At 37.6% G+C, this 14,286-nt stretch overlaps 2 protein-coding genes across 4 annotated transcripts; both read right to left on the bottom strand.

Annotated features, from left to right (window-relative positions):
• Positions 1–315: 315 nt before the first annotated feature.
• Positions 316–5,702, bottom strand: LOC135582735 (bZIP transcription factor 12-like). 2 transcript variants are annotated; one of them, XM_065095077.1, is made up of 4 exons: positions 4,964–5,700; positions 4,793–4,864; positions 4,374–4,403; positions 316–907 (listed from the first exon to the last, which is right to left on the bottom strand). In XM_065095077.1, the coding sequence occupies exons 1-4, from the start codon at positions 5,582–5,584 to the stop codon at positions 827–829; spliced, it is 804 nt and encodes a 267-aa protein (XP_064951149.1). In that variant the 5' UTR covers positions 5,585–5,700; the 3' UTR covers positions 316–826. The 2 variants fall into 2 exon arrangements, with proteins under 2 accessions (XP_064951149.1, XP_064951150.1); XM_065095078.1 differs by lacking the exon at positions 316–907 and adding an exon at positions 1,928–2,568 and having other exon boundaries at positions 4,964–5,702.
• A 3,732-nt stretch (positions 5,703–9,434) lies between these two features.
• On the bottom strand, positions 9,435–10,930 carry LOC104000233 (ethylene-responsive transcription factor ERF114). Of its 2 annotated transcripts, none has more exons than XM_009422229.3 (3): positions 10,799–10,930; positions 10,226–10,708; positions 9,435–10,105 (listed from the first exon to the last, which is right to left on the bottom strand). In XM_009422229.3, the coding sequence occupies exons 1-3, from the start codon at positions 10,806–10,808 to the stop codon at positions 9,504–9,506; spliced, it is 1,095 nt and encodes a 364-aa protein (XP_009420504.3). In that variant the 5' UTR covers positions 10,809–10,930; the 3' UTR covers positions 9,435–9,503. The 2 variants fall into 2 exon arrangements, with proteins under 2 accessions (XP_009420504.3, XP_064950638.1); XM_065094566.1 differs by having other exon boundaries at positions 10,226–10,692; positions 10,799–10,914.
• Between the last annotated feature and the right edge of the window lie 3,356 nt (positions 10,931–14,286).

The raw sequence follows: 14,286 nt of genomic DNA, 5'->3' as shown, positions 1-14,286 counted from the left end.
CGAAATCTGGTTCATCTCAATCCTTTGTCTTCTTATTTTTCCTTTCTTTTGGACTGACTTCTTTCTTTCTTTCCTTTTATATTTCCCTTTCCACCCTACCTTCAAAAACTTTGCATAATTCAACCACACAAAGCTAGCTAATTCCATGGCAACTGATATCAGAGCTCGTAAAACGATTAACTAATTTGATCTCCATTAATTAATGAATATATATATATATATGCTTGGCTTTAAGGATGCAATTTTTATCCAACAATGCACCTTCTCTTCCAATCTGCATTTGTTACATCGAGTACTAAAAATAAGAATAACGAATGAAAACCGGACATCCTTTGATTGTTTTAATCATTTCCAAAATGACAGGATAAACTTTCCGGTTGAGAACATCTTTTTTAACTCATTCCATGACAACAGAAAACGAAAGAAGTCTGTTGACAGAGACAGGAAGAAAAATTAAAGAGATGAGTGAATAAGACCACAACAAACAAACTCGTAGCATCATATGCCATGACTCGTGTGGTTGATTAGCAATACAGGGACACCCTGCAATGACGCACACTTGTTTTTTTGTTTTTCCTTCTCCTTTCTATACAACTCTTTAAAGAGAGAGAGAGAGAGAGAGAGAGAGAGAGAAAAGATAAATAATGAGATGGAAACACAGCCATCATTTCTTCTTGCACGTCCACATCTTGTTTTACCACTACCTATCCTGAATGCAGACCTTTGTACACCATGCAAGTTCACTCAACACATCACTGGAAACAAATCTCGAGTCATCAAGCAGCTACGGTTTCTACAGTTGCGATGCCCTCGAGCAGCCTTCCTACTACCACTCCATAGAGCTTGTTCTTCGCAGAGGTCGGTTTGGTCTTTTACTCTCTGTTACTGGTACTACATTTTCTGTAAGCTGCAAAATGATTTTAAACTATGAATTAATAACTACAAGTGATTAGTAAAATGCATCTCTATTGTTAGATAATAGACAGGTACTCAGAAGATTTTTTTTTAGTGCAAACCAAACTTTAATATGACCTTGCCTAAACTCTTGTTTCCTTTTTCCAATTTTAGGACTACATGGTAGAGATTCAAAAAGTTCACCAAGCATGCAGCATGACAGCTGACTTTTTAAACAAAATAACTGATTGGCACAGGTTTCATACATCATTGAGTAAATTTCATGGTCTTAGATGAGGGTACACAAATTAATATGGAGGGAAATCAACAAATTTGAATCCAAAAATAAGGAATAGACATACTCAATATTCTAGGGTTCTACCAGCCTTTTTTTTAATATAAATATGCAGTGGAGACCAAGAAAGACATACATCATTAATTAAATTTCATGGTCTTAGATGTGGACACACAAATTAACATGGAGGGAAGTCAACAAATTTGAAACTATAAAATTAGGAATAGACATACTCAATATTCTAGGGTTCTACCAGCCTTATGGATGTACTGTTCCTTTTTTAAATATAAAGATGCAGAGGAGACCAAGAAAGACAGACATCATTGAGTAAATTTCATGGTCTAATATGTGGAAACACAAATTAACATGGAGGTAAATCAACAAATTTGAAAGTATAAAAAAAGGAATAGACATACTCAATATTCTATGGTTCTCCTAGCCTTGTGGATGTACTGTTCCTTCTTTTAATATAAAGATGCAGAGGAGACCAAGAAATACATACATCATTGAGTAAATTTCATGTTCTTAGAATGTGAACACACAAATTAACATGAAGGGAAATGAACAAATTTGAAACTATAAAAAAAAGGAATAAACATACTCAATATTCTAGGGTTCTCCCAGCCTTAGGGATGTACTGTTCCTTTTTTTAAATATAAAGATGCAGAGGAGATCAACAAATACACAAAGTACGACCTGCGACTGCTGGTGTCAAGAAGAAAAGCTCAAACTTGGTACTGACACTTCAGAATATTTTAATTTCCTTTAGCATGTATGAATTGAATGTAACAAGTTGAGATTATCACAAGCTCAGAATCTGTGCTCTTATCACCAACTGTTGATTACTCCTCATCAAAACACATTGTTGTTCCATATAACAGGTAAGCTCCCCAACTTTTGCTTTTCCGTACAGCAGTACAAAGGTTTCCAACAGCCATCTAGCAACCTGTCTTATCTACCATGGGTCCTTCAGGGGATCCATATACTTCTTATGCACCCACAACTGGTGGTGGTACAACCTTACCAGTGTACAAAAAAAGGAAAATATTGAGAAGTTCTAAAGATTATGATGCCCAATTCCCTGAAAGCACAATTATCTGCTGAAACACAAGCACCATCATGATGGATTGCTCCAGAAGATCATGCATTCATCAAGTACATCAAACCACAATCTAAGTCACAGTAGAAGTGGATTATCCAAAGGCATACGACAAGTACATGGGCTTTATTCTTCATTCGTTTGAAGCAGAAAAAGCATCAATTACATGAGAAATAGCCCAAAAACATATCAGCTGATCATAACGCCAATGGGGAAAGTTCATTCAACAGATAACTAATGCATAGGCATTCAGAACCAACGTCACCAGACCAATCAGTCCCTGCAGTAAGTCAAATGCATAACTAATTTTGAGAAGATCTCAAGGCTAATCCATGTGGTGGAAGTGACTAATGACCGATCGATGTAGGTTTTACTTAATGTAGGTAGCTTTCAAGTTGGCTACAACCCATTTTGGATGGTGATTTTCTTAGGTGATTAACAAATAGGAAAGTCATTAACTAGGATTTAGAATTAGGAAGTTTCAAATGTCTCATAAATAAGTTTTTATGGGTTAAAAATTACCAAAAAAGGGAATATTATAGAGAAAGTTTTTGGGAGGTAACTTTGAGATAGAGAGCATTAATTTTATGAATATATTTTAATTTTTGCCTTGCAGAATCCAAAGCACCTTTTTTTCTCTTTTTCCTCTATCACACCTGTGCATTATCAATGCTTTCTCTTCTTCACTACTATAATTGACAATCTATTACTCTTTTACCAAGATAGCAGATTCCTGACTATTATCTACCTCTATTCGACTGCACATTCATTCATTATTATAATCTAAGAATATATAATAGATTTCGGCTAAAATCAGCATATAAACCCATTGTTTGAATAAATCATAAGAGTTCATATGAAAAGATGATAAAAATTTAAAATCCTTAACTCATCCATTATACCAAATAGAATATCAAATACATCATTCAAAGTTATATTATGATATAAAAAACATTTTTGCTAAACCATAAAATGGAATATAATACTTCCAGTGAGATAATAGGATGAAATGCTTTTGAAGATATCTCTTTATGGAATCTCCGAAAGAAAATTTAAATACGAGTTTTCTTCAGAGACAAACCAATTACAGTGCATGAAGACAAAAACTGGTCATTCACATAAGCTTAAGCAATTTAAGATTGAGAAGAATAGTTGATTAGACTGTTAACTTAGGCAGGAAAAAACAAATAATTGTTTGAAATTAAATCCATGGCAGAGTTCTAAATCTGTTATTGATAAGTTTTGACTCTTTTGACCCAGTCATTGCATTAAATTAACCTTCAGATCCAATTAACACTTTAGATCATGATCATCTGAGAATTTCTTGATGTTTCTTCACAATATGACCTTTGATTAATCAGAAGCAAACATAATTATCTTGACCAACTGAACAATCATTTGGCTATAGTAGCAGGAACTAGACTAAGGTCTCACATTACTGCAGAAGCTTTAAAATTTAGAAGGAATAGTGTGCATTTAGTAGAACCAACCATGGGGCATCTGAAAGAACATTTCAATGATTGACCCAACTGTGACTGATTGATTCTAACTATCATTCCAGAATGCACTTCAAATTATGGAAACAGGCAGTTTCAATAAACTGCCTACTAATAGTAGGCATGTGTTCATCACAAAAATGGACTAGCATTCTTCATTGTAAAATTAATTAACAAACACTTCATATGTCTACCATGTTAACTTCAGATGCATGTGTTCATCACAAAAATGGACTAACATACTTTATCATGCATCAAACTAATAGTAATAAGATACATGTACATATAGATCCTGACATGTATAGTACAATAAAATTGTTTTGGATATTTACAATTCCTACACTCTCATAACTCCCTTCATTTCTGACTTAAGTAAAAAGGATACAATCAGAATGATACATGGTACAACAATGTAACATTCATGAAAAATATTGGTGTAACAAAATCTTATCTGGCAAGGTGAGGAAGACCAAAATGATAATACAATGGTCATGACTGTCAAAAGTTTACTAAGAAAATAAATGTAACTTGCTTCAGTGTCAAGAACAACAATAAGCAAAATATGTTTATCTCTGATTTACACTCATACCTGCTTAAACCTCGTTCTTTTCAGCTCCTCCTGCAATTAATAATTTGTTTAATGAGAACCCATCATGAAACAGTGATCACTAAGTCTGAAAGTAAGACTGGAAAAGAAGTTTATATTTCTTATCCATAATCCCAATGGTATTCTACATATGAAAGCTACATTTAGGTTTAAAGCCTTTTGTACTGTGTGCATAAACTACACTTCTAAAACTGATTCACTAAAAATTTTGTTGCCCAAATCTCTCGATCACAAAGACATGAAATTTGGTCCTATTGATGACTAGCCTATAAACATAGTCATTTTCCCCACCAGTGAAGGGTATACCAGCAGACAATTCATGACATATACTTAGTGACCATATAAGTTAAGCAAGTAGTAGAACTTCAAACTGCACTATTTTACTTGAGGTGTTGCATTACCAGAGATCTCAACAACTGTGCCTTGTCCTGCTCCAATCGTGCAACCAAAGATTCAAGCTCAGCAATATAAGCCTACAAATTAAACACATTTCAAGAGTTGAAATTTTTGTTCCACCACTTCTCTTTTAGTGATCAAACCAACTTCTCGATGGAAAATGATAGATCAAGGACCTGTTTCCTCTCCCTCGATCTAGCAGCAGACTCCCTGTTCTTGATCATCCTCTTCTGACGCTGTAAAGTGGCTCTATCCACCGGATCCAACATCGGCCTCTTTTTCCCTCTCCCGCCCCTTTCAGCACCCTCCGCTTTCCCCAACCCCGCGGCAAACTGCTGCTGTTGGACTAACCGATCCACCATGATGGGACTCGGCCCCAAAACCACCGGGCTCCAACCGGACGCAACGCCGACGTCCTCCTCCCCCACCGCGCCCGCCCGCGCCAGGAAGTCCTCCAGCGTCATCTCCGCGACCGATCCGTCCCCGCCGTCCGGCCTCCGGTCAGCGCCCATCTGTCGCCACACCTCCTCCACTGCCTTTTCCCCGACGACCTTGGGTAGCACGAAGCTCCCCTGCCGCAACATCGGGTCTCCCCCCTCGCCGCCCCTGCCGCCGCCGTATATGTTGCGGAAGAGGTCCTCCATGCTCATGGATCCGAGGGTCTTTCCGAGGCCCCTTCCACCGCCGCCACTGACGGAGCTCTGGAGGTCCGCGATGGGGAGGGAGCATGCGGATGACTGGCGCGTGAGATCGGAGTTCGCGGACGGGGACGACGCCATCACCCGCGACGACGCCATGAACCGCCGAGGGGTTTTCGAAGGGTGACTTAGGGTTAGGGTTTCAATCGCTCCACTTGCTTCTCAGCAAGGTTCGTCGTCTCCGCGTGGTGTCCGCGGAAGAGGAGGCCCGAACTCGAATTTATTGACCGGCGAAGGGGCTCCGTGGTCAAAGAGGAGGAGTAAGAAAAGCGTGGGCCCCATCGAAACCGCCAATGAACACGGGACGTGGAGGATTGACCGTAGGATTTGTGGTCATCGCGTTTCCTTCCTCTGGGAAGTCCGAGCTGTATAAGGGACCACGTCGTGGGACGGAATTGGACGAAACTTTCCCTCCCCAACGAGCTTCCCCCCGAGCATCTCCTCGTCTTCTATGATCGAATGTGAGGCCCACATATGCTCCAGAACAGGGCCCCGGTACTCCTGGATCCCCTTGTGACCCGGGAAGAAGCCCCTTGGGGACGCGTACTTGAATCCTGATTAGCGGGAATAAATCCTGTAATAAAGCTTTTTTCCTTTCATGATTAACAAAATCCTGAAGTATATAAATATATATATATATATATATATATGTATATATAAAGGGTATTATTACTTTAATGTTAAAGTTGAAATTGATGCCCTAAAGAATATTACATATACATTGATAGCCTAAGAAATATTACATGTATTTTCCTTCTAAATTTAGTAATTGTTGGGTTGTGACAGACACTAGAGAGGTTTCAAGAAGTTCCTTATACTCATAAATGGGGACAGAGAGTTTATGGTAGATATTGTAATATAAACATATTCATAATCCTAAACATGATTTGTCTTCCAATCTAAGCATGATTCACATGGAATGATGGAAATATAATGGGACCCCAGACAAGGTTTTCTTATGTCAATTATTAGCATGTATTGATGTGGACCCCATAACCTAAGTATTTTCTTTTTAATTTAAAAGAGGTGGATGAGGATGCAACAAAATATTTACTTATAGATATAATAAATCATTGTGAGAAAAACAAGACTAAAAGAAATATATTGAAGAGGATTAGAGGAGATCAGACACTAGAGAAAAAAAAAAAAAAGTTTGAAAGGAAAAAAAAATCCAGAAAATTTTTAGTTGTCTAATGTGGATGCTGAAAATAATATATAGCATGTCATGTCAGATAAAAGAAAATTTTAAAATATGCAAGACTATATAGCGTACTCAATAAGAATATGTCAATACTTGAAAAATATATTAGTTAAATATCGAATTTTTTTGTCCCAAGCGGATATATCAAATGTAAGAAGATATTTTGGTTACGTGAAATATCTTAGATTTTTTATTATAGGTAAATATATCATGCACAAAAGGGATACTCTAGTCATGTTAAATATCCTGAATAATCACATAACACACGTAAAGGAGATGCTTTAATAGTTAGGTTACTTTAGATTTTTTTTAATAAAATAACATACAAAATGAGATATTTTGGTCACATTGAGTGTTTTAAATTATATTGTCTTGAACAAATGCATCGTGTATAAGAGAAATACTTTAAACATTCTTTTTTCAATAAGCAGATGGCAAAGAAAATAATTTAATTATGTTAGATTTTTCAGATGTCTTTTTGTCTTAAATGGATGTATATATAAAAATGAATAAATAAATATTTTGAGTGCATTAGGTGTTTTGGGTAAAAAAGAAAACCCCTTATGTATATTAGTGTCGTTAATTTTAATACTTTTCCTGATGTTTCCTCCTAAAGAATGACCGAATGATCGATCTCTAAGTTGCAACGGGCAAACACATATCTTTTTAGTCGAGTAGGGAGTGGCCGATGTGGGCATGCATCTTTTGTTATAAATTGTTCAAATTAAAAAGAAAAAAATTTCTTTTCAAAAGATTTATTTGAAAAAGTGTTTTTGTTTATTTTTTTTAGTTATTTTTGAAAGATTGTGTCTTTTGATAAAATAGTTATAATTTTGAAAGATCATATTTTTTGAGAAAATAGTTAATTTTCAAAGATTGTGTCTTTTGAGAAAATATCTATAAATAGTTATTTGAGGGTAAATTATAAATACAATTCTTTGATGCTCTATTTATTTACTCTCCAAGTGATTGAGTTAGACATTCTCTAATTCCTCTATGAAGATTTTTTATTATTTGCTCAATACAAATCTTATAAAGGCTTGTCATATCTACTAAAACTATTTGCATCAAACCCATAGTAATCTTATTGAGAAGAGGGTGCAAATATCGGTTTTAGGAAAGTGTTTATACACATTTCAAGTCTAAATATCTTTACTAAAGTATTCTTGATCTTGTGTTTGTTATTTGTTTCCATAGTGTTTTTTATCCTCTTCTTTGTCGTATCTTTTTCCCAACATCTTTTTAGTGAATAAATGTGTCGTGGCTGGTGAGTTAGCACGGCCTGGTCTATGCGTCGATGTCGGGAGTTCTCTGTTGACTGAGCTGGACACCAAGGTAGGTCGGGTCTTCGCTATGGGGTGTTGGTCATTGTTTCTCGGTCTGGGCGCCGTCTGCATCGAGCTGCATCCCTCTGTTCCCGGGCTAGATGACAACTCACCCTCATTCACTGGATGGCGATTTCCGGGTCGAGGTGCTCGTGGCTGGGGGATGATCGTTTTCCTGCAAAAAAGGCTTTCGTTGGGTGATTCCCGACTTTGGCCCCTCCGACGAGCAAGTCAGTTGGTGTGAGAGTTATTTTTTATTTCTTTTTCTCTCCCTCTGGTCGGACGCCGGTTAGGGACTTTTATACTATTGTACGAGGGTCGGTTGCACGTGGGTTCGGCATGGCTGTTGACTCTCGTGGCACTTCTGACTAGCCACCGTCTTGAGACATGCGAAACGACGTCAAATGACATCACCCCAAGCTCACGGGACGAGACATGTGGAACAACGTTTCGGTATGGCTTCTGACTTGACGTGTAGCGTCGGCATTCTGACTTGGCACGTGGCATGCCTCGCAAGCGTCGACTGTGACGTGTCTTAGGCCCAAAATTCCTCTTATCACCATCATCACTAGGCAGTTGCCCTTTCGAAGCTGAGTTGAAGGCTGAAGATGTCTCAAATGCATAATAACCAATTTGAGACATCAAATCATCTTGAGATTGTGATTGTCTTAACAGTGTGGTTAACTTGGGAGTGCAATCTTCTTGAGTATGCAATCGACTTTGAAGATATCAGGTTATGGTTATATTAAAAGATATGATTATTTTAAGGATATAATCTACTCGAAGTATGTAATTCTTTTAACTACACAATAGACTTGAAGATGACTTAAGCGTTACCAATTTGAAGGCTAGAGTAATTTGAGAATGATTTAAAACTATGACTAACTTAAAGAAGCAATTGTCTTAAAAATGTCTTATGAACAACTTAACAATGTAACCTTAACGACACGATTATTTTGAGAGAGAGAGTGACGATTTAATATACATAGATATATGTATATATATATATATATATATATATATATATATATTCACATTTATTACTTTTTTCCTTTTGATTTCTCCCATCATATTAATATATGTTATCCCTTCTTTACTAATAAAGTAGAAGAGAGCGACGAGAATAAAAAGAAAAGAATCAAGCGATAAATCATTGATGCATAATCTTCACTTAGATTGGATGCGATTAGATTTTGATCGTTTGTTTAAGATAAAAAATCATATCCATATGAAATACATCACATAGTGAGCACTTTGAGTTGCAAAGTACAATTAAGAGGAGTTGGAAGATAATAAAGAGAATTCCTTTTGCTTCTTTTACTATATGAGACTATTATCATATATATATATATATATATATATATATATATATATATATATATATATATATATTATTTTACTTGCAAAGGAAAAGGAAAAGACGGACGAATCAAGAAGCTCGTTTAACATGTCATGCCACACAAACAAGGGACAAGGTAACCAATGGCGGGATTCAGCTGTGACCAGAAGAAGGTGGAGGAAACCGGCTTGAATCCATCCAATACGTTGCCGGGAACTCCGATGCCCCGTCCCTGTGCATCCCTTGGTCTCCTGCAGCACTTGAAGCAGAGGAGGAAGGAACGACAATGGAGGAAGGAACAGAGTAGGCCGGGAAGGAACCAGAAGGCCAAGAACTGCTGTCCCTCACGGTCGGAGCCATCGGCGCCGAGGCGTGACCGGAGAGCATGAACTGCTCAGCCCCCTGCAGGAGACTCGAGTACGGCGGAGGAGCAGATGGGGACGGCCGGAGGCAGACGTTCTCGGGGAAGTTGAGCTTGGCTCTGCTGCCTCTGAAGCGGAGGGCGGCCGCATCGTAGGCCCGGGCGGCCGCCTCGGCCGTCTCGAAGGTCCCGAGCCACACTCGGGCCGCCTTGTGGGGGTCGCGGATCTCGGCCGCCCATTTGCCCCACGGCCGCTGCCGGACGCCGCGGTACTTCCTCCTTTGCGTCGTTCCTTCTTCTTCTTCCCTGTTGAAGGAAGCAGGGGAGGGCTCGTCCATGGCTGCTGCAGGAGCAAAGGGTTGCAGCGCTGGACGGAAGCTTTGTGGATATTGCTCTGTTGCTCCACGGAGAACCAGGCGCACAAAGAATGGAAGATGTCAGCGACAAGCAGAGGAGGTGAAGCGAATACTGTACGAGCTAAAGATGATGAGAAAGAACACAGCAGTAGAAGCACCTGCAACATCTAATGGTGCACCAACTCCTGGGTAGTACATCAATGGCGTTTCAGGTGGCAGCTCCAGTCTCATCCTCTTCTGACTGCTTGCGCCTCCGCCGCCTTCACCACCTAAACATGGCGAAGAATACAACGAAGAGACGTGCGACTGCGACGACGATGACGAGGAGGAGGAGGCGGCGGAAGAAGAAGAAGAAGCGCCAACCAGCGGCCTCCCCTCGCCGGACATGATCACGTGGGTCAGCGCCGACTCCATGGTGGGTATCTCCCGAGCGTAACGATGGCCCGTAAACAACATCTCCTGTGCCATTGCTGACGAGTGCATCATCATCGTCGCCGCCTCCCCCGTCGCTTTCTCCTCCGTTTCATCGCCGCGGACAACCGACGACTCGTGCGGGTTCGCTACCTCATGACACATGGCATGAGACCAACTCTCGCAACACCTGTTCTTCTTCAACACTTTGAATCTGTGGGAAGGCGCCGCTTATAAAGAGAAGAACGTAAGGGATCAGAACTCAACACAGGCCATTAAAATAACATGAGATCTACAACGTGGTAGCCGCCATTATTTACCTGTTTTCATGGATTAGATCTCGCTGGATGAACGCCTGCCTCCATTTACCGAGCCTTCATTCTCGTTCAAAGTGATGTATATGGATAGATAGATAGATAGATAGATAGATGTGATTTCCACATACATGTTTGACCACTTAGGTTGGGTTTTAATGGTGGGAGGAGAAGAATTTGGATCATACTTTTCTTGTTCTTCATATATTTAAGCTTATTGGGAACTCATCTTCTGACCCGAATATGGCGAGGATTATTCTGGAGTTCTTCACTGTATCTACCTAGATGCTTTTTTGACATTTTGCACCATCACTGTCTTGGAGTTATTGGATCTTCTGTTTTCAGGTACTTACTTCATCAACCACAACAGTAGCAGTAAAAGGGTTTGGACTTCGTGCGTAGCGATGAACACATGACAGAAATAGAGGAACAGCCATGATGCATGTACAGCATAAGTTTCCTGGTCCAAGGAGACTAATTTAATGAAGAAGATGACGTGCTGATGAGGCAAGCTGTTATGTAATCAATCACGTCTGAAGCTTGCTTTCCCACTCTCCTCTAATGGGTGGAGGCATACAAACTAGAGGAAACCTAAATTGCCTCGTCTGCTCATAGTTCGAATGATCATCCGATTAGATATTGTGTTATTGCTCCGATAAATCGACCGATTCGATCATGAGTTGATTTTTGTATGATCAGTGAACTCTTCTCCTACTCGTTTGAACTCTTCTTCTCACTAATTTCCAAGATGATGAGTTCATCATAGTGCAGGTTCAAAGTATGGCACCCTCAAGGACGAAGAGCTGTTGTGTCGTCAACCTAATCCTCAATTCAACTGTTTGAATCACACCACAAATCAAATCAACAACAGGAGAATGCATGAACCAGCAAAGACAGATCTCAGCTTCCCGTTTGTGACAGATCGACACGATGCAGAGTTCAAAGAATCATATGTTTCAGCACACAAAAGGAGGAGGAGGACGACCAGCAGCTGCGTCGTCGTCACCCAAGTTATTAAGGTGAGAGTGCATGAACCATCCATCATTGCAGAAACAACTCTCGGCTGTTTCGTGTTATGGTAGGAAGAGATTGCTGCTTGCAAACAGAGACTGCATGTTGGAAACATTACATGTTGCCAAGTCTGATTTGGTTTGACCATATCCACCCAAAGAATTGTCTCCATCAGTCAATGATTTGAAATTAAATCAGGTGGGTGGACCATGCAACATGAAAAATAAATGGCCACTGGCAATCAAATGGAACCTCCTCATCTTCTAAATGAAAATAATAATAATAATAAAGGAAGAATCACACATAACACTTCAGTTCTTGGATTGTCTTGATACAAAGCATGCAAAAGGAAAACAAGGTTGACATGTGAAAGCATGAATAGTATTGCTTCGTACATGTCCTTAAATATGCAAAATTACATTATATATATATATATATATATATATATATATAAAGTTAGTGATTTTCTTATTTTATTATGTTAAAAATATTTTGGACATCTTAGATATTTTATATTTTCATGTACTTATTTTACATAAAAACAAATTCAAATTTTTTGGATGGATGTTAATGTGAGTATCATATGGGAGGATCCTAATTGTTTAATATATATTATATTAAAATTTATAATGATAAATATGTTATTTCTAAACTTTGCAAATATATTGTGAAGGTAGTTTCTATTTGTTTTTTTAGATTCTAACTCGAAGCCGATCGATGTCTTATTTTATATATCTTAATGTGGGATGGTGTCCTATTTTATATATCTTTATGTATCAAATCCTGTAATACAATATCAAGGTGTATTCGACAAAGTTCCTCTAAAACTTAAATAAGCTTTTAAGTTAAAATTATCGATTGCATGCGAGTCAAACTTATTAAAACAATAATCTTCATTAAAAAAATATATACCTTAGTGTCTTTGTATAATAAGGTATTGGACCATGCACTTGATGATTATGTATCATTTTTAGTGTTGGGTGTAATCATGCTACATCAAACCTGAAAATTATAAAGTGATTGAGTGAGATCGAAATAAAAATTAAAATTAAGTTATGTCAATCATGTGATAATGAGATATTGATCACGATTATATAATATTGAGTATCATTTATATAAATATCAATCATTGAGGCGTCGATAATATTTTTTATATAAATATAAAACTTCAACTAAATAGATCTAACATGTTGTTGGGAATTGGGAAAAAGAATCTCATTGAATCCAGCATTTTGGCGTTCATCAACTAATATTGGTCACACGCATTCTTCATTGGGAATCAAGGAAAAGAGAGTAAAATTGGACTCATCTTCATCCAAGTAACGTTGGTTAGAGTCTTCGATCATGGTTTGGTTAGAACTACGATTGAATCAGATTAGAATTCGAATCAAAGGAAGGACAACTGAGCAATTTGTCTCTCCCAACAACCATATAAATGACTATATTTAAGGATATTTTTTATTTTTTATAATTAAAAATATAAATTTATGAAAAAGATAGATAGATTTACCCTTTCCACAATCAAATACTACTTATTTTTGGGGGGTATTTTAGAAAGAAAAGATCCAAAAACTTATAAATATTTCTCAAATCCTTAATTTTTTTTTTTTTTAAGTTCTTAAGCTCTCTTTTTCACCACCGAGGAGGCTTTTGAAGATCCGATCGTAATATCAATAAAATCAACACATCAACATTGATGTTGATTAAGAGGAAATTGATACGGTGACCAAACTTAAATTGGACATCTTTTAAGTTATACTTTAAGAAGGTTCACAATGTTCATGACTATTTTCAAATTACTATGATCAAACTTTCAAATTCAAAAGAGGATGAAGTTATCAAATATTCTAAAACTAACAAAAGTACTATTTCCATATCTATAATAGTTGTCGAGCAAGTTTTCGATATGAGAAGATAGATCATGAATGAAACTAGATCGAGCATGACCCGCGAATCAGTTCAAACTTAAGCATATATTGATAATTAGATAAAAACATTGAAATATAACTAAGAGATCATCCGAAAAATAATTAAGAAGCCTCGACATATCAAACCAAGGGACATATATCAAGGTTCTTTTGTTATGCCATTATACATTTCATCAAATTTTTAAAAAAAATTAAAATAAAATTATAAATTTACTATATTATAATTAAAAAAAATCAATTTTGATTTTAGATTTTATCAGGTCAGACCTAAGGGTTACAGCTCACGTTCTTCCTTGGGAAAACGGAGTAGAACCGGATCCAACTCTCTCATGTTCATCAAGTCTTAGATTGAGAGAACGTGACATTTCATCCTTGCAATGGATGGCCACCTTTCGACATGTACATTATCTTAAAACAATTCCACATGAATCGATCATGCTATTCCCATAGTTGGTAATATTTGCAACTTGATTTAATCTAAAAAAAAAAAGATTATTCACAAGATAGTAGTGTGAAATTTGATCATGAGGTTCAATATGATTGCTGGTAATATCC

The sequence above is a fragment of the Musa acuminata genome, chromosome BXJ2-2 (assembly GCF_036884655.1).
Source record: "Musa acuminata AAA Group cultivar baxijiao chromosome BXJ2-2, Cavendish_Baxijiao_AAA, whole genome shotgun sequence".
NCBI classification, from domain to species: domain Eukaryota; kingdom Viridiplantae; phylum Streptophyta; class Magnoliopsida; order Zingiberales; family Musaceae; genus Musa; species Musa acuminata.
This window is presented reverse-complemented; position numbering and strand designations above follow the sequence as displayed.